Raw genomic sequence first — 25,424 nt, 5'->3', positions numbered from 1 at the left:
TGTTGGCATTATGGGGGGAGGGATATCTCAATAATTTAAACCGCACTCCCCCTATTTCCATGCCCACACCTAAACCAAATGAAGTTTTGAGACAAAGGTGTGTTTGCAAGATGTTCAAGCTATACTCCTTGAATCAATGATATTTAGCTCATTCCTCAAATAAGAGAACCTTGCTTCATCAAGAGGCTTCGTGAATATATCGGCAAGTTGATCTTTGGTAGGAACATAGATAAGCTCAATATCACCACGAGCAACATGATCCCTAATGAAATGATTCCGGATCTCAATATGCTTCGTTCTTGAATGTTGCACCGGATTATAGGCAATCTTGATGGCACTTTCATTGTCACATAATAGAGGCACTTTGTCACAAATGACACCATATTCCTTTAAAGTTTTCCTCATCCATAACAATTGAGTGCATCCACTTGCGGCGGCAACATATTCGGCTTCGGCGGTGGAGAGAGATATACAATTTTGCTTCTTAGAAGACCAACACACCAAGGACCTACCAAGGAATTGGCAAGCCCCGGAAGTTGATTTCCTATCATCCTTGTCACCCGCCCAATCCGCATCAGTATAACCATTTAGAATAAAACTTGAGCCTTTGGGGTACCAAATACCATATCTTGGGGTATCAACCACATATCGAAAGATTCTTTTGAGAGCCATCATGTGGCTCTACTTAGGAGAAGCTTGATACCTTGCACACACACCAACACTCAACACTATGTCCGGTCTAGATGCACAAAGGTAAAGCAAGGATCCAATCATGGAGCGATATACCTTTTGATCCACCTCTTTACCATTGGGATCAAGTGCAAGATGACATTTGGTAACCATAGGAGTGGCCACACCCTTCAACTCGGTCATCTTGAACCTCTTGAGCATGTCTTGGAGATATTTTGCTTGTTTGATGAAGGTTCCTTCCCTCAATTGCTTGATCTCAAAACCGAGGAAGAACTTCATCTCTCCCATCATAGACATCTCAAACCTATCGGTCATAAGCTTTGAGAATTCATCATTGAAAGCTTTGTTAGTAGAGCCAAAGATAATATCATCAACATATAATTGGCAAACGAAATGCTCCCCATTGACCCTCTTAGTAAAAAGAGTGGGGTCGATTAGCCCAACATCAAACCCACGGTCTACCAACAATTCCTTAAGGTGCTCGTACCAAGCTCTAGGAGCTTGTTTGAGACCATAAAGTGCTTTATCAAGCTTGTAGACATGGTTAGGAAAGTTGAGATCCTCGAACCCCAGGGGTTTCTTAACATAAACCTCTTCATGCAAAGGACCATTAAGAAATGCACTTTTCACATCCATTTGTTGTAACTTAAAGTTATGATGCGATGCATAAGCAAGAAGGATACGGATGGACTCAAGGCGAGCCACGGGAGCATAGGTTTCTCCAAAGTCAATTCCCTCAACTTGAGAGAACCCTTGAGCCACCAATCTTGACTTGTTCCTCACAACATTTCCAAACTCATCTTGCTTGTTCTTGAAAATCCATTTAGTGCCTATAATATTGTGGCACTCCTTTGGCTTCTTTACTAAGGTCCACACTTTGTTGCGCTTGAAGTTGTTGAGTTCTTCATGCATAGCTTCCAACCAATCCGAATCTTCAAGGGCTTCAAATACTTTATTGGGTTCCACTAAGGAGATATAAGCATGATGATGGCTAAAGTTAGCCAATTGCCTTCTTGTGGAAACCTTTGCCCTTACATCACCAAGAACCTTGTCATGAGTGTGTCCACGAAGTTCAAGGTTCCTATCTCTTCTTGCTAGACGACGGGCCTCGATCTCCTCCTTGGTTTTTCTTGGCCTTGGAGGTGTCACTTGATCAACTTGATCTTTTGGGTCCCCGTCTTGACCTTCAACTTGAGCTTCCTCAATTACTTGAGGTTGCTCATCCTCATGTGCTTGATCTTGAACAATATTCGGAGAAGGGCAAGAGTTGATTGGATCCTCATTGGAGCCATCATGAATGCTTGGTTGATCTTGTCCTTGATCTTGCACACAAGAGGGAGGGTCTTGTTCTTGTTCTTGGGTTGGTGCATCATTTGCTTCACTAGGTAGGGTTTGTTGATGTTGAGAAGATGAGGGCTCCACCGTGGTAGAGCATAGTTCTTCCCGAGACGCCACACCGTGTCCCTCAATGGGGCGGAAAAATCCCACACCCATTCTTACTATGGCATCTTGAGGTATTTCATTACCTGCACAAACATCAACTTGCCCCACTTGGGAGCCATCATTTTCTTCGAACTTCACACTACAAGATTCAATGATAATCCCGGAGGATACATCAAAGATTCTATCAGTGTGAGATTCGGCACCGTAACCAACAAATATACCCTCCAAAGCTTTAGGAGCAAATTTAGACAAACGAACTCCTTTGATTTTGTAGAAACACTTACACCCGAACACCTTGAAGTATGAGATATTAGGCTTGTTCCCGGTGAGTATTTCATATGGAGTCTTGTTCAAGCCCTTGCGGAGATAAAGCCGGTTAGAGGAGTGGCAAGCGGTGGAGATGGCTTCCGCCCAAAAATTATAGCGGGATTTATACTCCGCCATCATAGATCTTGCCATATCCATAAGAGTCCGGTTCTTCCTCTCCGCAACACCATTTTGTTGAGGGGTGTAAGCAGCGGAATATTGATGTCGAATCCCCTCATCACTAACAAAATCATTGAGTGTATAGTTCTTGAACTCGGAGCCGTTGTCACTTCTTATTGCCATAATGAGGAGGTTGTGTTGGCGTTGCACCTCGGTAGCAAAGTCAATGAATATTTGTTGAGTCTCATCTTTCGTCTTGAGAAAGTAGACCCAAGTGTATCTTGAGTAGTCATCAACAATCACCAAGCAATGTTTCTTCGCACCAAGACTTGCATGAGTAACGGGACCAAAGAGATCCACATGAAGGAGCTCCAAGATCCTCTTGGAAGAGATGATAGTCTTGCTTGGATGCGGAGAGTCATGCATTTTGCCTTCAACACAAGCCCTACAAACACGATCTTTGGCAAAAGACACATTTTCCATTAGTCTCACAATATGGTTCCCCTTGTGAAGACTTTGCAAAGTTCTCATGTTGACATGGGCTAGGCGGCGATGCCACAACCAACCCACGTCCGCCTTTCCGAATAGGCACATCGCACTTGTCATGGTGGTCCCCAAAAAGTCCACCACATACAAGTTGTGTTCGCGATAGCCAATGAAAGCGACTTTTAGAGTCTTGCTCCACAAGAGGACCACAATATCATTAACAATAAAGACGGAGAAACCCATCTTGCCAAGGGCGGAAACGGAAAGAAAATTGTAACCAAGGGTTTTGACAAGCATGACATCCACAAGAGTAATGTTGTGTGCTACCACAACCTTGCCAAAACCCAATACCTCGGATGTAGAATTATCGCCAAAGGAGACGGTGATATCATTTATGTTAGGCCTCAACTCCTTGACGAGGTTCTTGCCGCCGGTCAAATGACTTGTACATCCACTATCAAGTACCCATTTTGAACCTCCGGCGGCATAGTCCTACATGAGATCAATTCTTGGATTTAGGTACCCATTTCTCAATGGGTCCTCTTTTGTTAGCAACAAGGGTCTTTGGGACCCAAATAGACCAAGCAACATAACCATCATATGGGCCAACATATTTAGCATAAACATCACCATAATAATCTTTAAATAAAACATAGTGAGGGTTAGCGATTCCCGCATCATCATCATTTATGGTTTTGCCCTTGGGGGCTTCGCCATTAGTGATGGCTTTCTTCTTCTCTTGTGCGGGCTTGGCCTTTTGCTTGTTTACCTTCTTTGCCTTGGCATTATAACCAAGGCCCTACTTCCCATTGTTTGATCTTTGCTTGCTCAAAAGATCATCCAAAGAAAGTTTACTTTGGGGAGAGGAGGCCTTAGCAAGTTCATCCTTCAACCTAGCATTTTCCTCAATATTATTTGCATGATCACATGAAGGAGTAGAGGTACTAGGTATGTCATATGAAGCGAGCCTAATTTGAAGTTGCTCATAAGACTTGAAGAGGAGAGAGTATTCACTCTTCAAGGCTTTGTGTGCCTTGTCTAGATCATCTAGATCTCTCACAAGTTTCTCATGATCAACACCAAATTTGGCCTTTTCCTTTGAAAGCACTTTAGTCTTAGCTCTAGCAAGATCTCTAGCTTTAGTAAGCTTGTTAATTTTATCTTGAGGATCTCCAAGATTTTCTAACCTCTCTTCAAGAGAAGCTATGGTTTCTTGGCTTTCCTCAAGGGCATTTCTAAGTGCATGTAGTTCAAGAGCATCTTCTCTTTCTATTTGGCATTTTTTCTCAAGAGTACCATTTAGTTGAGCCATACGAACCATGAGGTTTGAAACATGCTTTTTAGTATTACCTTGTAGGTTAAGAATGAAATCATCAAACTCTAGCATTTCTTGTTTCACTTTTAGACTAGCAAGATCAACCCCTAGATCACTTGAAATGATAGGCATAGAGGGGTTAGGGGATGATACCTCGGAGGATTTAGCCATGAGGCAACTTTCTTCCTCCACATGAATGACCTCATTGGGGGATTCACTTGGTGATGAAGAGTTAGTGGAGAGAGAGGCAAGAGAGACCAATCCATTAGAGGTTGCATCTTCTTCATCATCAACATCATCATCTCCGGAGGTATACTCTTCTTGAGTTGATAGCACAATAGATGTGTCCAAGGAGGAACTTGCCATGAAGCAATGTGCATTCTTGATATGAGGACTTTCATTGGGGGATTCGAAGAGGGATGAAGAGGGAATGTTGGTGGTGACAATGGCGGCCACCTCCTTTGAGCTTTCTTCATCTTCATCATCACTAGAGCTTTCAACCTCATCGGAAGAATATTCTTCCCTAGTCACTAGCACAATTTTTGAGGGCCTCTTGCCCTTCTTGGTCTTGTTGTTGTAGAATTTCTTCTTGGGGGATTTTGAATATTTGCCCTTTGAGTCTTTGCTTTTGTCCTTGGGAATGAGCCTTCCTCCATGAGTCTCCCTATTCTCATAGGGGCACTCGACAATGAAGTGGCGCTTGTCATCACAATTGTAGCAAGATCTTGTCCTTGGGCCCGAACTTGTGAACCCCCTTGAGTTGTTTCTCTTGATGTTGTCTTCCTTGGCCTTGGATGGGTCAACCCAAAAAGAGTTAGCATGGAATACCATGTGGTCATGGTAGTGGTGTTCCAAGTCTTCCGGATAGGACATACTCCAAGATGCCCTATAAGATTCTTGAGGAATCACTTCTTCAACGGAGTTGACCGCCAAGGCAAGGTTGGACCCTTTTGTCATCCCAAGAGCTCGATTGCGAGAATCATGAGAATTTTGCTCAAGCACCTTGAGAGCTTGCATCTCGTGCACGACTTGTTGAGAGGTGAGAGAGGAATAGCATTCCCTCCCGACAAGAGTCTTGACATCAATGGGTACAAACGGCATCATGCATTCAATGTACTTCTCCTTGATCCAAGAGTCATTGATGTGAGTGGCACCAATAAGCCGGAAGGCATCGGCAACGGTGAGAATTCTTCCATACATGACTTCATGATCTTCATCCGGTAGCCTCATGAAACCTTCAGCTTTATTCTTAAGAGCATTATACTTGTTCCTCCTCGTGCTCTCACTTCCAATGCAACTAGCGGCCAAACCGTCCCAAGCTTCCTTGGCGGTGGTGTAGTTCCGAACACGATGCAATTCCTTTGTCCCCACACTAGTTTGAATCATGTGCAAGGCGGTGTTGTTGAGTTGACTATCAACCGCTTCTCTTCTAGTCAACTTGTCGGGGTTGTATGGCTTGAAGCCTTCCATGATGATTCTCCAAAGTTCATTGGAGGCACTCGCAAACATGAGAGCGAAACTCAAATTGCCAAGTATCGAAATTCTCAATGGAAAACTTAGGTGGGTCGCCCGAATGTTCATATGGGGATGGGGAACCGGTATATCGGGAGATAGAAAAGGTGGAGCTACTCGATTGTAGCTCTCACCTCCACTAGTTCCCCTAGGAGATGCAATGGGAGCTTTGATAGTGTTTAAGTTATCACCTTCCACGGGTTTGGTAGAAAAGGGTAATTCCGAAGCATCTCCCTCTTCTAACGCACCCGTGTCCTTTACCTCTACAATGGGAGCCTTGGGAGGGACCGGAGCCAAAAGCTCGGCAATCATCTTTTTCATGCTTTCCATTTGGGCTTCCATGGAGGACTGATACGTCTCCAACGTATCGATAATTTCTTGTGTTCCATGCCACATTATTGATGTTATCTACATGTTTTATGCACACTTTATGTCATATTCGTGCATTTTCTGGAACTAACCTATTAACAAGATGCCGAAGTGCCGGTTCCCGTTTTCTCGCTGTTTTTGGTTTCGTAAATCCTAGTAACGAAATATTCTCGGAATCGGACGAAATCAACGCCAAAGTTCCTATTTTCATCGGAAGCATCCGTAACACCCGGGAAGAATCGAGGGGAGCCCCGGGGGCCCCACACCACACCCCGGCGCGGCCAAGGGGGCGCCCCCTAGGGTGTGGGCCCCCCTTCGACCTTCCTGCGCCGCCTCTTCGCCTATAAGAAGCCCCTGGATCAGAAAACCCTACCACGATTGACGAAACCCACAGAAACCTTACTGAGCCGCCGCCATCGCGAAGCCAAGATCTGGGGGACAGGATCTCTGTTCCGGCACCCTGCCGGAGCGGGGAAGTGCCCCCGGAAGGCTTCTCCATCGACACCGCTGCCATCTCCACCGCCATCTTCATCACCGCTGCTGCTCCCATGAGGAGGGAGTAGTTCTCCATCGAGGCTCGGGGCTGTACCGGTAGCTATGTGGTTCATCTCTCTCCTATGTGCTTCAATACAATAATCTCATGAGCTGCCTTACATGATTGAGATTCATATGATGATGCTTGTAATCTAGATGTCATTATGCTAGTCAAGTGAGTTTTACCTATGTGATCTCCGGAGACTCCTAGTCCCACGTGTGTAAAGGTGACAGTGTGTGCACCGTGTGGGTCTCTTAGGCTAGATTTCACAGAATACTTATTCACTCGTTGAATGGCATAGTGAGGTGCTTATTTATATCTCTTTATGATTGCAGCATGTTGTATCACAATTTATCTATGTGCTACTCTAGTGATGTGTTATTAAAGTAGTTTTATTCCTCCTGCATGTGTGCAAAGGTGACGATGCGTGCACCGTGTTAGTACTTGGTTTATGCTATGATCATGATCTCTTGTAGATTATGGAGTTAACTATTGCTATGATAATATTGATGTGATCTATTCCTCCTACATATGCATGAAGGTGACAGTGTGCATGCTATGCTAGTACTTGGTTTAGTCTCGTTGATCTATCTTACACTAAAGGTTACTTAAACATGAGCATTATTGTGGAGCTTGTTAACTCCGGCATTGAGGGTTCGTGTAATCCTACGCAATGTGTTCATCATCCAACAAAAGTGTAGAGTATGCATTTATCTATTCTGTTATGTGATCAATGTTGAGAGTGTCCACTAGTGAAAGTGTAATCCCTAGGCCTTGTTCCTAAATACTGCTGAGTTACTACCGCTTGTTTATCGTTTTATCGCGTTACTACTGCTGCAATACCACCACCATCAACTACACGCCAAGCACTTTTCTCGGCACCGTTGCTACTGCTCATACTTATTTATACCACCTGTATTTCACTATCTCTTCGCCGAACTAGTGCACCTATTTGGTGTGTTGGGGACACAAGAGACTTCTTGCTTTGTGGTTGCAGGGTTGCATGAGAGGGATATCTTTGACCTCTTCCTCCCCGAGTTCGATAAACCTTGGGTATCCACTTAAGGGAAACTTGCTGCTGTTCTACAAACCTCTGCTCTTGGAGGCCCAACACTGTCTACAGGAAAGGAGGGGAACGTAGACATCAAGCACTTTTCCGGCGCCGTTGCCGGGAGGAAAGGTAAAAGGCACTCATACTCCGGTCCCAGGTAAAGTATTTTTCTGTTGCCGTCGTGTGTGTGCTCAAAGCTATTTCCTTTAGATCCTGCAATTGCATCTTGTTGTTTCTTGTTTACACTAGTTTGGCATAATGTACAAGAGTGAGCTTCTTATTCTATTTCCTGATTTAAAACATGGATTGTTTGATGCGAAAATTAAAAAACCTATGAAATCTTCTTTGCATGCTCGGTAGTAATATTAGTATGAACGCTTTGAACACCATTGTTAACAATGATATAGAAAGTTCTAAGCTTGGGGAAGCTGGTTTTCATGATCTTTTTAGTCCCCCAAGCATTGAGGAGAAAATTTTCTTTGATGATACTTTGCCTCCTATTTCTGATGATTATAATGATAGTGGTCTTTTGATGCCACTTACTGCTGAGAGTAAATTTTGTTGTGATTATACTATGCCTCCTACACTTGATGAGAATAATAATGATAGCTACTTCGTTGAATTTGCTCCCACTACAACTAATAAAATTGATTATGCTTATGTGGAGAGTAATAATTTTATGCATGAGACTCATGATAAGAATGCTTTATGTGATAGTTATATTGTTGAGTTTGCTCATGTTGCTACTGAAAGTTATTATGAGAGAGGAAAATATGGTTGTAGAAATTTTCATGTTACTAAAATGCCTCTCTATGTGCTGAAATTTTTGAAGCTACACTTGTTTTATCTTCCTATGCTTGTTACTTTGCTCTTCATGAACTTGTTTATTTACAAGATTCCCTTGCATAGGAAGCATGTTAGACTTAAATGTGTTTCTAATTTGCCTCTTGATGCTCTCTTTTGCTTCAAATACTATTTCTTGCGAGTGCATCATCAAAACTGCTCGAGCCCATCTTAATGGCTATAAAGAAAAGAACTTCTTGGGAGATAACCCATGTGTTATTTTGCTACAGTACTTTGTTTTATATTTGTGTCTTGGAAGTTGTTTACTACTGTAGCAACCTCTCCTTATCTTAGTTTTGTGTTTTGTTGTGACAAGTAAAGCCGTTGATAGAAAAGTAAGTACTAGATTTGGATTACTGCGCAGTTCCAGATTTCTTTGCTGTCACGAATCTGGGTCCACCTCCCTGTAGGTAGCTCAGAAAATTACGCCAATTTACGAGCATGATCCTCAGATATGTACGCAACTTTCATTCAATTTGAGCATTTTCATTTGAGCAAGTCTGGTGCCATTTTAAAATTCGTCAATACGAACTGTTCTGTTTTGACAGATTCTGCCTTTTATTTCGCATTGCCTCTTTTGCTATGTTGGATGAATTTCTTTGATCCACTAATGTCCAGTAGCATTATGCAATGTCCAGAAGTGTTAAGAATGATTGTGTCACCTCTGAACATGTTAATTTTTATTGTGCACTAACCCTCTAATGAGTTGTTTCGAGTTTGGTGTGGAGGAAGTTTTCAAGGGTCAAGAGAGGAGGATGATATACTATGATCAAGGAGAGTGAAAGCTCTAAGCTTGGGGATGCACCCGGTGGTTCACCCCTGCATATATCAAGAAGACTCAAGCGTCTAAGCTTGGGGATGCCCAAGGCATCCCCTTCTTCATCGACAACATTATCGGGTTCCTCCCCCGAAACTATATTTTTATTCCATCACATCTTATGTGCTTTTTCTTGGAGCGTCTGTTTGTTTGCTTTTGTTTTTGTTTTTGTTTGAATAAATTGGATTACATCATGCTTGTGTGGGAGAGAGACACGCTCCGCTGGTTCATATGAACACATGTGTTCTTAGCTCATAATATTCATGGCGAAGTTTCCTCTTCGTTAAATTGTTATATGGTTGGAATTGGAAAATGATACATGTAGTAATTGCTATAATGTCTTGGGTAATGTGATACTTGGCAATGGTTGTGCTCATGTTTAAGCTCTTGCATCATATGCTTTGCACCCATTAATGAAGAAATACATAGAGCATGCTAAAATTTGGTTTGCATATTTGGTTTCTCTGAAGTCTAGATAATTTCTAGTTTTGAGTTTGAACAACAAGGAAGACGGTGTAGAGTCTTATAATGTTTACAATATGTCTTTTATGTGAGTTTTGCTGCACCGGTTCATCCTTGTGTTTGTTTCAAATAAGCCTTGCTAGCCTAAACCTTGTATCGAGAGGGAATACTTCTCATGCATCCAAAATACTTGAGCCAACCACTATGCCATTTGTGTCCACCATACCTACCTATACTACATGGTATTTTCCCGCCATTCCAAAGTAAATTGCTTGAGTGCTACCTTTAAAATTCCATCATTCACCTTTGCAATATATAGCTCATGGGACAAATAGCTTAAAAACTATTGTGGTATTGAATATGTAATTATGCACTTTATCTCTTATTAAGTTGCTTGTTGTGCGATAACCATGTTTACCGGGGAACGCCATCAACTCATTGTTGAATTTCATGTGAGTTGCTATGCATGTTCGTCTTGTCCGAAGTAAGGGCGATCTACACCGAGTTGAATGGTTTGAGCATGCATATTGTGAGAGAAGAACATTGGGCCGCTAACTAAAGCCATGATTCATGGTGGAAGTTTCAGTTTTGGACAAATATCCTCAAATCTCTAATGAGAAAAGAATTAATTGTTGTCAAATGCTTAAAGCATTAAAAGAGGAGTCCATTATCTGTTGTCTATGTTGTCCCGGTATGGATGTCTAAGTTGAGAATAATCAAAAGCGAGAAATCCAAATGCGAGCTTTCTCCTTAGACCTTTGTACAAGCGGCATAGAGGTACCCCTTTGTGAAACTTGGTTAAAGCATATGTATTGCGGTGATAATCCAGGTAGTCCAAGCTAATTAGGACAAGGTGCGGGCACTATTAGTACACTATGCATGAGGCTTGCAACTTATAAGATATAATTTACATGATGCATATGCTTTATTACTACCGTTGACAAAATTGTTTCATGTTTTCAAAATCAAAGCTCTAGCACAAATATAGCAATCGATGTTTTTCCTCTATGAGGACCATTCTTTTACTTTCAATGTTGAGTCAGTTCACCTATTTCTCTCCACCTCAAGAAGCAAACACTTGTGTGAACTCGTGCATTGATTCCTACATACTTGCTTATTGCACTTATTATATTACTCTATGTTGACAATATCCATGAGATATACATGTTACAAGTTGAAAGCAACCGCTGAAACTTAATCTTCTTTTGTGTTGTTTCAATACCTTTACTTTGAATTATTGCTTTATGAGTTAACTCTTATGCAAGACTTATTGATGCTTGTCTTGAAGTGCTATTCATGAAAAGTCTTTGCTTTATGATTCAGTTGTTTACCCATGTCATATACATTGTTTTGATCGCTGCATTCACTACATATGCTTTACAAATAGTATGATCAAGTTTATGATGGCATGTCACTCCAGAAATTATCTTTGTTATCGTTTTACCTCGCTCGGGACGAGCAGTAACTAAGCTTGGGGATGCTGATACGTCTCCAACGTATCGATAATTTCTTGTGTTCCATGCCACATTATTGATGTTATCTACATGTTTTATGCACACTTTATGTCATATTCGTGCATTTTCCGGAACTAACCTATTAACAAGATGCCGAAGTGCCGGTTCTCGTTTTCTGCTGTTTTTGGTTTCGAAATCCTAGTAACGAAATATTCTCGGAATCGGACGAAATCAACGCCAAAGTTCCTATTTTCATCGGAAGCATCCAGAACACCCGGGAAGAATCGGAGGGGAGCCACGGGGGCCCCACACCACACCCCGGCGCGGCCAAGGGGGGCCCCCCTAGGGTGTGGGCCCCCCTTCGACCTTCCTGCGCCGCCTCTTCGCCTATAAGAAGCCCCTGGATCAGAAAACCCTACCACGATTGACGAAACCCACGAAACCTTACCGAGCCGCCGCCATCGCGAAGCCAAGATCCGGGGGACAGGATCTCCGTTCCGGCACCCTGCCGGAGCGGGGAAGTGCCCCGGAAGGCTTCTCCATCGACACCGCTGCCATCTCCACCGCCATCTTCATCACCGCTGCTCGCTCCCATGAGGAGGGAGTAGTTCTCCATCGAGGCTCGGGGCTGTACCGGTAGCTATGTGGTTCATCTCTCTCCTATGTGCTTCAATACAATAATCTCATGAGCTGCCTTACATGATTGAGATTCATATGATGATGCTTGTAATCTAGATGTCATTATGCTAGTCAAGTGAGTTTTACCTATGTGATCTCCGGAGACTCCTAGTCCCACGTGTGTAAAGGTGACGGTGTGTGCACCGTGTGGGTCTCTTAGGCTAGATTTCACAGAATACTTATTCACTGTTGAATGGCATAGTGAGGTGCTTATTTATATCTCTTTATGATTGAAGCATGTTGTATCACAATTTATCTATGTGCTACTCTAGTGATGTGTTATTAAAGTAGTTTTATTCCTCCTGCATGTGTGCAAAGGTGACAGTGCGTGCACCGTGTTAGTACTTGGTTTATGCTATGATCATGATCTCTTGTAGATTATGGAGTTAACTATTGCTATGATAATATTGATGTGATCTATTCCTCCTACATATGCATGAAGGTGACGAGTGTGCATGCTATGCTAGTACTTGGTTTAGTCTGTTGATCTATCTTACACTAAAGGTTACTTAAACATGAGCATTATTGTGGAGCTTGTTAACTCCGGCATTGAGGGTTCGTGTAATCCTACGCAATGTGTTCATCATCCAACAAAAGTGTAGAGTATGCATTTATCTATTCTGTTATGTGATCAATGTTGAGAGTGTCCACTAGTGAAAGTGTAATCCCTAGGCCTTGTTCCTAAATACTGCTGAGTTACTACTGCTTGTTTACTCGTTTTCTTGCGTTACTACTCGCTGCAATACCACCACCATCAACTACACGCCAAGCACTTTTCCGGCACCGTTGCTACTGCTCATACTTATTTATACCACCTGTATTTCACTATCTCTTCGCCGAACTAGTGCACCTATTTGGTGTGTTGGGGACACAAGAGACTTCTTGCTTTGTGGTTGCGGGGTTGCATGAGAGGGATATCTTTGACCTCTTCCTCCCTGAGTTCGATAAACCTTGGGTATCCACTTAAGGGAAACTTGCTGCTGTTCTACAAACCTCTGCTCTTGGAGGCCCAACACTGTCTACAGGAAAGGAGGGGGAACGTAGACATCAAGGACTTCAACGAATTGAAGTCTTCCATGGAGACCGTCTTGGCGGCCCCTTCCGAGGGCTCCTCGTTCGGCATACTCTTAGGCGGTTAAGCCCGAAATAAGAGCCGAGGCTCTGATACCACTTGAAAGGATCGTATGCCGCACCTAGAGGGGGGGGGTGAATAGGTGCTAACCAATTTTTAGTTCTTTTTCAATTTAGGCTTGACACAAAGGTAAATTCTCTAGATATGCAACTAAGTGAATTTACCTATATGACAAGATAAGCAACTAAGCACGATATAGCTACACAATATAAGAGATAGAATAGGATAGAGGTAACCGAGAGTGGAGCACGCGATAACACGGAGATGATTCCCGTAGTTCCCTTCCTTTGCAAGAAGGTACGTCTACGTTTGGAGGAGTGTGGTTGCTACGAAAGCCAAACCAACAGCCACGAAGGCTTCACTCAGATCTCCTGTGAGCAACGCCACAAAGGCCTAGCCCACTTCCACTAAGGGATTTCCTCGAGGCGGAAACCGGGCCTTTACAAGGTTCTTGGGGCACACATCCACAACTGAATTGGAGGCTCCCAAATCTGTAACAATACAACAATCAACAACAACACATCAACACAAATCAACTAGGGAACCAAATAGGAACACTAGCATGAGATCCCTCAAATAAATGAGGGGCAAATGAAAAACGATTCGGTTAGGATGTAGATCGGTGGCTTCTCCTTCGAATCTCCAAAGATCAGAGCTATGGTTGGGGGAGGAAGGAGATCTTGCAAATCTTGTGTTTCTTGAGGTGGCTCTAATGGAGGTGAAGCTTGGCAGATTTCTTGTGCAATGGTTGAGCAAAGGGGGAAGGAAGAAGAAGAGGGGTATAAATACCCCTCCCCAAAATCCAGCCGTTGGGGCTTCCGGGGGACCGGATAATCCGGCCTTAGTTAGGGCCGGATAATCCGCCCCCCCCCGATAATCCGGCCTCTTGGTACAAAACCAGGACAATGTCCGGCCAAATATCCGGCCACTATCCAGACTTGCTTTTCTTCAGGTCCTTAGCCATTTTCGAGGGGACCGGATATTCCTGTAATGTCCGGCCCGGATAATCCGGCCCTGGGACAAAACCGGGACAATATTCGGGCAATTGTCCGGCCCCTATCCTGAGCTGCTTTTCCTCAAGTCCTTAGCAGAAAATCTGGGGGCCGGATATTTTGGAAATATCCGGCCCGGATTATCCGGCCTGATGAACTTTTTGCTGATTCTTTTTGACAATGACCGACCACATCCAACACACATACAAATCTATCTATATAATCCCTGTACCACTTAAACAAACATTAGTGTATCACATACATTGACATCAAACACTCAAAACATAATATGAGAGATGTTCTTTCAGAGCGTCCCAAGGCAAAGTGGAAGGACGTGTTGTACCAGAACTCCGCGAGTGGTAGCCAGCAGAACCACTTTGTAGGGCAGGCATGAACTGTGCATCGCAAGAAATTCTCCAAACATTGATTCAGCCGTTCTGTTTGGCCATCCGTTTGTGGATGATAGGATGAGCTCATCATGAGCTGAGTGTCTGTCAGTTTGAACAGCTCTTGCCACAGCTTGCTCGTGAAGATTTTGTCACGATCGGAGATGATGCATTTTGGTAGGCCATGCAACTTGTACACTTGATCAATAAAGGTTGTGGCCACCTGTAGAGCGTTGAAAGGATGCTTCAAAGGCAGGAAGTGAGCATACTTGGTCATTTTGTCGATGACGACGAGGATTACAGTAACATACCAAATTTCAATAAAAGAGAGAAGCAAAGTTTCAGAGATCCAAAATTGAGAACAAACAAAAACTTTTCAATTGCATATAGTACCCTACATAGGACTTGTGCATTTTGAGTGATATGCCATGATGATTGTTTTATTGCCTATGTGATGAACTCTAAAACCCTAAAGTGACCAAGTGAAGATCACCAACCAAATAAATCAATTAGAGAAAGAAATCAAATAAGAGGAAAACCCTAAAAACCCTAACATATGGCCTATGCCATTTTTGCAAAGTTTGACCCTAGACCCATGTGACTTCACCATTACTTGTAATATGCTATTTGATGGTTATTACAACTTTGGGGAATCAAAGAAATACCTTTTGAACCAATTTCAAACTCAATTCTTAGCTCACATAGAATAATGGTCACTTGTGACTTTTATAGTCTGGTCACCACTTTGAGCCTCTAGAATTCAAAATTTCTAAACCAAACAAATCCTATTATTTGCATGTCATCCAAGTACTCAACAAGGTGAACAACTTCTGTGAAGATCATCACACCAAATTCTCCTTGGATCAAAAGTTAGAGGCAATCAAAGAGAGGACTTTGAAACAAGGGCAAGATTCCCAATTTCCAAATTTTGATCAAACCAAGCCTTGTCTTGACCACCACTGGACCTAACCATGATCTCTTGATCCAACTACACTTAGCCCATGCAAAGAAACCACTTGGACACAACCAAAACCTGGCTAGCCATGGCCATGCCGGCCACGTTCACCTCGACGCACCACCCCTCTCTCCCTACCTCTCCCGACCTCGCCACCATGTCCAACAGCTCGCCCATGATCCCTGGAGATCGCCTGTACTCGCCGTTGAACGAGAGGACGACGCCACGACACACCATGGCCGCGCCCAGTACGCTCCAGGTACGACGTGAGCGGCATAGGCGACGTCACCGTGCACGGACGCGCGCGACACGGCCACGCGGCGTTCGCCATATCTCGCCGTACCCCGACCATATCCGCGCGCCCTGTTACCTCTCTCGCCACGCGTAGCTCGCCGGACACGCCGTCGTCATCACCTAGCGCCTACGGTCGCCGGCGAGGACGAGACCACCTGCCACGGCTGCGACAGTACGCGCATGGCCCCGACCACCGTACGCCTAGCCTTAACTCGCCGTGGACGCTCATGGATTCGATGTACCTTCCCGATCGTCACTGCGTCATCGCCTAGCGCTCTAGCTCGCCGGAGACGCCGCGCCCGCGACGATCTGCACCATGCCCCGCAGCACCTCCTCAAGCCTATAAATACCGAGCTCCCTGGACAGAACCAAGCACACCACCATGACCACCATTCACCACCGCTTCGCCTCGCACCAGTAGCCACCCCAATCGTCGCCGGAGCAAGCCCAATTGGAAGATCGGAGCCGCGGAAGCCACGGTGAAATCGCCGACGATCCGGACCACCTCGAGCGACGCCGCTGCTACGAGCTGCCTCGCCGTCGTCCACAACTTCGTCACGCATACTGCCAACCCTAGCTGGAGCCACCGTAAGCCCTCCGACCCCCTACCTCGCCGCGGCAGTGACTCGCTCTCGCTGGAGAAGACGACGTCGCTCGTCCGTCCGATCCATTTCTAATCCAACGCCTCACACTCACTCATACCGATTCGGCTGTTATGAGTGACTGACGGGTGGAGCCCACCGTCAAACAGCCCACACGTTCGTGGACGCGTGGTGGGCTGGACTTGGGCTGTTTTATTTCGTTTCGGCCCAGTTAGCTTTCCCGCGCAGCCCAGTAATTCAAATCTGAACTTTCCAAATCCATTTAAATTCAATACTGGTTCCAACTTTGAAAATCCATAGAATCTGTTTGGCTTGGCCAAATTTAGCAAACTTCATATTGTTAGAAAGCTATGGAAAAGTTATACAACTTGACACTGGTCTCACCTTGAGATCTGTTGTAGAAATAATGTGACAAAAAGATCAAGCCAGAGACTTTTGTACATTCAATTAAATCTGAAAAATCAACCAAAATAGATATTTAGTTAATTCCAACTCCAATAGCTCACATTTGACTTGCACTAATTGTTTTGCAAGAAAATGGTGTGGTCACTTTGCATGATCATGCCCTAGTTTAAATAAGGGACAATATGGCTATTTTATTTAGGAGATATTGTCCAAAACTATTATAGAAATCATATGGAGTATTTTACTTCATTTAAACCTTGTCTCAAGTGAATTTATATGATGTTTGAACCCCTGGTCAAACACTATTATATGAAATACTTGGAGATTTAAATCATTTGTAGAGTTATGAAATTGGTATGAGGTGTTCTACCTCATTTAAATCATTTTCTCAAATGATGAGAATGAATGGTTGACTTAGGTCAACATAAGTTCATGTATTATTGTTTGAGAAATTAAATCTTAAGAAGATTTCATTAAGAGGAAATTATTCCTCAAGCACCCTATGGAAATTAATTTTCACATATGTATAAGAGGGAATGATTTTATTTCCTCAAGTCACACCACCAATGCACCTTATTTGAATTAATTGTGTGTTTAGCCTAGTTGTGTGAATATATATATGATGTTTGGGAATAGCCATTGAATTAGTGAGTAATTATACTCGTATTCAAATTTACGCGCTAGCACCGGAGAATACCAGGAAGAGGAAGGATACTACCAAGAGGAGGAAGAAGAGAACCTTGAGAACTACCAAGGAAAGCTAATACTCTTGCAAAGTGCAAAGCTCCTTTGGAGAAAGGCACCATGATTCTTATCTCTCTTAATACAAGTCTATCCCAAGTTTTTATTTCACAAGTTTTACTTGTTGATTTCAAAGCTTTACCTGGATAAGTTAGCTTTATCTAAGTGGTTAAGATTATTAGTGTAGCAAAGTTAGTCTCAAGCTAGCCAAGCAAGATAGCACCCCTCATGATTAGTGCTAGTGCTAAAATACTAAAACTTGACTACTCTAGATGGGAAGTTGTGACTTTGAAAGAAAATTGAAACCTTGGAATGATGAGTCATTCCATTGAATGATTTTTGAAGGTGAATGTGACCAAGATAAGATGGTGATTTTTGATAAAACTGATATTGGTTTGAATGCGATACCTTTCCAATATTGAGTACCCCCACAATACCTGATTATGGGTAGGGCTTAACTGGAACTTTATGCATCTTAGTATGGGTTCCCTCTGAACACACATCATAGGGGTTATGCCGAGGCTGCCTCCGTTGTTGAGAAAAGATGTGAATTGAGGTGAACTGTAAGGCCAAGCCCTGTGTTGTTCCCAGGTTGACAGTTGGTCTTCACTGGGAGGCCAAGCTCATGGGGAGAGGTGCTCGTACTAGGGTTTGTAAGTGAAAGGTTATGGTTGATGATCCGCGTACTGTGTTACGATGATTCGGGGTTATCCCGACGGATGAAATCAAATGTTGTGGCACAAGTGTGCAACCTCTGCCGAGTGTAAATCTATTCGAATAGCCGTGTCCACGGTTACGGACGGTTGGAAAGGCCATACGGTTTCCGGTGTCAAACTTTTGAAAATGTTGGTGAAGTGAATGCTGATTTGGTGACTTGGTTTGCAATACAACAAATGTTGTGGGAATGACACTGATGTTCCCACTTGAGTTAGTTAGCTCATGAATAAGGCTTTGCTCAAATACTTGTGAATTAAAATTGGCTTTATGCAACTTCAAATAGAGATTAGCACCCTTACTAAAATTGTAGCACTTACTTTAGTGTTAGTTTGCAAGTACTTAAAGTACTTACGGCTTTGTCCCTGGCTATTCAAATGGCCATAGTATGAAGATGAACATAACTACCAAGGAGATGACCAGCAGGACGCCTACGACAACTAGGAGTCTTCCGACGTCAAGCGTTGGCCTGTGGACTAGAGAGTCCCTTTATCTTTACGCTTCCGCTATGAACTTGTGTTTGTTCGTTGATCGATAGATCAACTATTTGTGTAATATGGATCATGTGATTCAAGTTGTAAGACAATATGGTTTGTAATAAATGATGACTATGATATTCGACTATTATGCCTCGCAACAACATTATCCTGGGATTGCGATGAATGACATAATAGGCATCCGGACTTAAAAATCCGGGTGTTGACAAGTTGGTATCAGTGCCATTGTTTGACCTTAGAAGACCCTAGTTAGAATGGACGTTCATTAAAACTTAACTTTGAAATCAAATAAATAGAATATTTATGAAAATTTACTCGCATTCTTGCCTTTGAGACTTTTTCGAAACTTGATGAATCATGCTCTTTCTTATTTGAATCTACCTAAAATTTTGCCACACTTATTTCACTCTCTAACTTACTCATCCTCTTCGCTTTCAGATGGAGCCGAATGAACCCATCAACGCGAAGTTCTATCAGCTTGGGAACGGTGGGAGCCTCGTTTTCGAGCACGACCTCACCGCTGTCTCGGTCTTTCTTGGGCGCCTTCACCCTGAGTTCCACGGGATTCAGGTGAACAATCAGCACGGTGGTGAGTTGCAGTGGATCATGACTGCAGATCTGAGAGCCACGATGGAGTCCCCCAACTCGGAGAGGATCCTGTTCTCTTTTCGTGAGAGCAACTGGCTCGACGGACTTGCGAGAGCTCTTCAGGTGGCACTGGCGCGCCTCTGTGGACAGAACGTGGTGCGCCTACTTGCGTCCCGCTTCGCTCACCTTGTGAGGTGTGATGCAGCAGGAGTGCCCATGGCGCTGCAGTCTCACCCTGAGTTGAGGCACCACGCGGAGCACCTAGATTTCATGTTGTATCACACGCAGCAGGATCTGGACAACGCTCGTGCGTACGCCAACCAGACGCACCTCGCCCTGGCAACCCATGCCGACGCCATCAAGATCCTCTCAAGGGATCGCAACAAGCTCCGCCTGCAGCGTGCCAAGAGGGACGCCACTATTGATCGCCTTCGCGCCCAGATCACATCGTTGGAGGCTACCGTCAAGGCCCAGGAAGATCAGCTGAAGGAGATGGAGGAGGATGATGATGGTATTGACCTTCAGGGAGGAGACGCCTTCCTGAGCGACGACGACGACTTTGAGGAGGATGAGTTCACTGAGGAGGAGGACTACGCTTTTCTGGAGCCGGGACCTGATGACGTCGTTCCTATCGACGTTGAGGACGAGGGTAGCTGCACTTGAGCACTTATGTAGGTGTGAGTTGTATCCCGTCCGTTGTATCGTAGCATGTGACATGGTTCTTCAAACCATGCAAGGAGTTGGGTGTTAGCTTGTAATGTGTTATGTTGAATGAATGAATGAGTGTTGTTATCAAAAGCATTCAAGTTTTAAAGTTTATGAACTCATCCAAAATAAACCATATAATTTCCCTCTTATCTTATGATCTTCTGTATATCCAGATGGCCCCTCCCAATCGCAACAACAACGATGCCATGATGCAACTGCTGCAAACCCTGCTGGCAGAAAGGGAGACTGAAAGAGCTGAACGTCAAGCCAACATCGCAGCACTGCAAAACCTCGCGAACCAAGGCCATGGAAATCATGATCACCCCGGTTCGAAGCTCAAGAACTTTCAGAACACCAACCCTCCGGTGTTTAGCAAGACGGAGGAAACCCTCGATGCCGATGACTGGCTTCAGACCATGGAGAACAACTTGGAGGTAGCTCGAGTGGAAGCCAACGAGATGGTCCTGTTTGCAACCCATTACCTCGCTGGACCAGCCCGAGCCTGGTGGACTAGCACCCATGCCATGAATGGGGGTCAATTCATGACTTGGGCAGATTTCAAGCTCAAGTTCAGCAAGTACCATGTACCCCCGGGTCTTATCAAGAAGATGAGGGATGAATTCCGTGAACTGAAGCAAGGTCGCATGACGGTGGTAGAATACCGCGATAGGTTCCTTACCCTGTCAAGGTACGCCCCCGATGAGACCAACACCACCGAGAAGAGGTAGGAGAGATTCTTGAACGGACTGCATGATGAGATGCAGACTGTCCTCGTCAACATCCCCTTCGCCGACCTTGAAGCCCTTGTTGACTCAGCCATCCAGATGGAGGGCAAGCTGAACCAAGCCAATGAGAACCGCAAACGTCGCATGATGCACCAGAGTGGGCCTAACAATGCCCCGAAGTATCGCCCCAGCTCAAGTGGAGGTTTCACTCCGAGAAACAACAACAAGCCCCCTATGCAGAACTCGCGCCCCGGTTATCAGAACCGGAGTGGAGGAAACTCCAGGCCCGGAGGCCACAACAACAACTACAACAATAACAACAACAACAACTTCAACCGCGCTCCGCCCAGAGCTCCCAACCCCAACAACAACAACGCCAACACTGCCCCCAGAACCGGAAGCAACGCCGTCCCCGTCGCCCCCAAGCACAAGTCTACTATCACCTGCTATGAGTGCGGAGTGGTGGGACACTACTCCAACGAGTGTCCCAAGAGGCTCGCCAAGCTCGCCGGCAACACCGTTGCACCTGCTCAGCAGCAACTCCGCGTCTCCACCGGTAAGAAGTTCGCCCCCAACAATCCCAACAACGTAACGGCCGCCTCTTCCACATGAACGCCGAAGAAGCCCAGGAAGCACCAGATGTTGTACTGGGTATGTTTTCCGTCAACTCAGTACCTGCCAGAGTATTGTTTGATTCCGGAGCATCTCATTTTTTGTCACGGAAGATTTTGCATCAACAAGTAAAATTCAACCTATCAGCCTGAAACATGTTATGATAGTTCAAATCCCAGGGTCAACCACCAAAGCCAGAAAATTTTGCAAAAATGTACCCATCATTATACATGAAGTAGAGTTCCTGGCCAATCTGATTATTACGGGAACCAAAGGTTTGGAAGTTGTACTGGGAATGGATTGGATGGCCAAACACCATGGATTGATTGACTGTGCTAAGAAAGCCATCACCATGACCAGTAGCACCGGTGTCATAGTAGAACATGTATCTGAAAGACTACCCAGAAAATTTACCTGCAACCAAAGTGTAGCCAAGCCAACTCTTGATCAAATCAGGGTCGTTTGTCGATATCCTGATGTGTTTCCGGATGGTCTACCCGGTATGCCCCCAGATCGGGATATCGAGTTTATCATCGAGTTAATCCCTGGAACCGGACCTATAGCCCAGAGAGCCTATAGCATGAACCCCGCAGAACTAGTGGAACCGAAGAAGCAACTGGATGAATTACTAGCCAAAGGTCTGATTCGACCGAGTGCGTCGCCTTGGAGATCTCCAGTTTTGTTTGTGGATAAGAAGGACGGTGCCAGTCGTTTATGTACGGATTATCGTAAGCTTAACGATGTCACCATCAAAAACAAATACCCTTTGCCAAAGATAGAAGATCTGTTTGACCAACTGACCGGTGCCATAGTATTCTCGAAGATTGATCTTAGGACTGGATACCATCAACTGGAGATTCGTGCATCGGATATTCCCAAAACTGCCTTTACCACCAGATATGGATTGTACGAGTACAATGTCATGTCATTCGGACTGACCAATGCCCCCGCATACTTCATGAACCTCATGAACAAGATCTTCATGAACTTCCTAGATAAGTTTGTCGTTGTGTTCATCGATGACATACTGATCTACTCCAAGTCTGAAGAAGAATATGAGAAACACCTGGAAGCTGTCTTAGATACCATGCGGGAGCATCAGTTTTATGCTAAGTTCAGCAAGTGTGAATTCTGGCTGAAGGAAGTAGGATTCCTGGGACATATCTTGTCTGCAGGAGGAATTGCCGTAGATCCCGCCAAAATCAAGACTGTTGCAGAATGGAAAGCCCCAACAACCTAGAACGAGGTCCGCGCTTTTCTTGGATTAGCCCGATATTACCCCAGATTTGTCGAGGGCTTCTCAAGCATCGCTCGACCAATGACCCAACTGTTGAAGAAGGACAAGAAGTTCGAATGGATTGACAAATGTGAAGAGAGTTTCCAACAACTCAAGAGTAGACTGACCTCAGCCCCAATCCTGATCATGCCGAACATCACCAAGCCATTTGACGTCTATTGTGACGCCTCCAAGATTGGTCTTGGATGTGTGTTGATGCAAGAAGGCAAGGTGATATCTTATCTGTCTAGGCAAGTGAAGCAGCATGAGCAGAACTATCCAACCCATGACCTCGAACTTGCAGCTGTAGTTTTAGCACTGAAGGTATGGCGTCACTATCTCATGGGAAATCGCTGCGAGATCTATTCGGATCACAAGAGCCTGAAGTATATCTTTACACAGAAGGAACTGAATATGAGGCAGAGAAGATGGTTAGAGTTGATCAAGGACTATGATATGGAAATTCACTACCACCCCGGCAAGGCCAATGTGGTAGCAGATGCGCTGAGTAGACTGCCGTGTCAGTTAAACTCCATGATAGCAGAAGAACAACCTAGCCTCTATCAAGAATTTGAGCAGTTCAGAATGGAACTAGTCAGTGAAGGATTCCTAGCCAGCATAGAGCTTCAGCCCACCTTGATTGGTCAGATCAAGGAAGCACAGAAGGAAAATGCCAGCATTGACGGAATCAAGAAACAGATAGTTGCAAGGAAAGCACCGGGATTCACCGTAGATGAAGCCGGAGTTCTTTGGTACAAAGGACGTCTCTGCGTACCATCGGACTCAGACTTGAAGCAAGTCATTCGCAAGAAGCCCATGACACCCTTTACTCGATCCACCCCGGAGGTACCAAGATGTATCAAGACTTGAAGGAGCAATTCGGTGGCATGGAATGAAGAGAGAGATCGGAAGCTACATCGCCAAGTGTGATATACGTCGAGAGAGTCAAGGCGGAACATCGGTGACCCACGGGACTGCTGCAACCCCTACGGATTCCGGAATGGAAGTGGGATTCGGTAGGAATGGACTTTATCACAGGTTTTCCCAAATCCAGCAAAGGGAATGATTCTATATGGGTAGTTGTGGATAGATTGACCAAGGTAGCTCATTTCATCGCCGTAAAGACCACGTACCAAGGCCCGAAGTTAGCTGAACTGTACATCTCCATAATAGTCGCCCTACACGGAACCCCGAAGTCGATAGTGTCAGATAGAGGATCACAATTCACCTCAAGATTCTGGCAGAAAGTGCACGAAGGACTAGGAACCCGTCTGAATTTCAGCACCGCCTATCACCCGCGGACCGATGGACGAGACGGAAAGAGTCAGCCAGAATGCTTGGAGGACATGTTGAGAGCATGTGTGCGGAGTACGGATCCAAGTGGGAAGACTGCTTGCCTTATGCGAGAATTCTCTTACAACAATAGCTACCAAGCCGGCTTACGAGATGGCCCCCTTTGAAGCTTTGTACGGAAGGAAGTGCCGTACCCCACAGAGCTGGTCGGAAGTCGGAGAAAGCCAAGTCTTTGGACACTGATGTTCTTCGTGAAGCCGAAGAGAAAGTGCACAAGATCCGCGAGTACCTCAAGACAAGCGTAATCAAGGCGAGAAGAGCTACGCCAGAGCAAGAGGCGCGAGAGATGACCTTCGAGATTGGAGATTTTGTCTATCTCAAAGTATCCCCACTGAAAGGAATGCGAGAGATTTCAGCTGAAAGGAAAGCTTGCACCCGATATGTCGGACCCTTCAAAGTTCTCGGTCGCCGAGGCGAAGTATCCTATCAGCCGGAGTTACCGAAGAAATGTCGGCTGTGCACGACGTGTTTCACATCTCACTCCTCACGGAAGTGCCTTGAAGTCCCGAGAAGACCGAAGTGTTCAAGAACATCGATCACCGATCGGTGGACATCAACCAGGACACGACGTACCGCGAAGTGCCGATTCGCATCTGGAGGAAGCTTACGGAACTACTCGCACCCGAAGCATCAAGTTCCGAAGATACGGTGGAGCAACCATGCGAAGATGAAGCCACTTGGGAGCGGGAGGAAGACATGAAGAAAGAATACCCGAGATCTCTTTAGCACCTAATTTTTCTTTAAGATCTCGGGACGAGATCTTTTGTAAGGGAAGGGTTTGTAACATCCCAAATTTCAATAAAAGAGAGAAGCAAAGTTTCGAGAGATCCAAAATTCAGAACAAACAAAAACTTTTCAATTGCATATAGTACCTGCATAGGACTTGTGCATTTTGAGTGATATGCCATGATGATTGTTTTATTGCTTATGTGATGAACTCTAAAACCCTAAAGTGATCAAGTGAAGATCACCAACCAAATAAATCAAAGAGAAAGAAATCAAATAAGAGGAAAACCCTAAAAACCCTAACATATGGCTTATGCCATTTTTGCAAATTTTGACCCTAGACCCATTTGACTTCACCATTACTTGTAATATGCTATTAGATGGTTATTACAACTTTGGGGAATCAAAGAAATACCATTTGAACCAATTTCAAATTCAAATTTTGGCTCACATAGAATAATGGTCATTTTTGACTTTTATAGTACGGTCACCACTTTGAGCCTCTAGTTTTCAAGATTTCTAAACCAAACAAATCCTATTCTTTGCATGTCATCCAAGTACTCAACAAGGTGAACAACTTACGTAAAGACCATCACACCAAATTCTCCTTGGATCAAAAGTTAGAGGCAATCAAAGA

At 44.5% G+C, this 25,424-nt stretch overlaps 1 protein-coding gene across 1 annotated transcript in view; it reads left to right on the top strand.

Annotated features, from left to right (window-relative positions):
- The first annotated feature begins 19,603 nt into the window (after window positions 1-19,603).
- The window catches only part of LOC124696638 (aspartic proteinase Asp1-like), a 7,081-nt gene continuing 1,260 nt past the window's right edge, over window positions 19,604-25,424 (top strand). Inside the window, exon 1 of the mRNA XM_047229342.1 lies at window positions 19,604-19,855. Within this exon, the coding sequence (XP_047085298.1) occupies window positions 19,604-19,855 (252 nt within the window). The remainder of the gene's footprint in view (window positions 19,856-25,424) is intronic.

The sequence above is a fragment of the Lolium rigidum genome, chromosome 3 (genome assembly GCF_022539505.1).
Source record: "Lolium rigidum isolate FL_2022 chromosome 3, APGP_CSIRO_Lrig_0.1, whole genome shotgun sequence".
NCBI classification, from domain to species: domain Eukaryota; kingdom Viridiplantae; phylum Streptophyta; class Magnoliopsida; order Poales; family Poaceae; genus Lolium; species Lolium rigidum.
The sequence above is the reverse complement of the archived record's forward strand: the minus strand, read 5'-3'. Positions and strand labels throughout refer to the sequence as shown.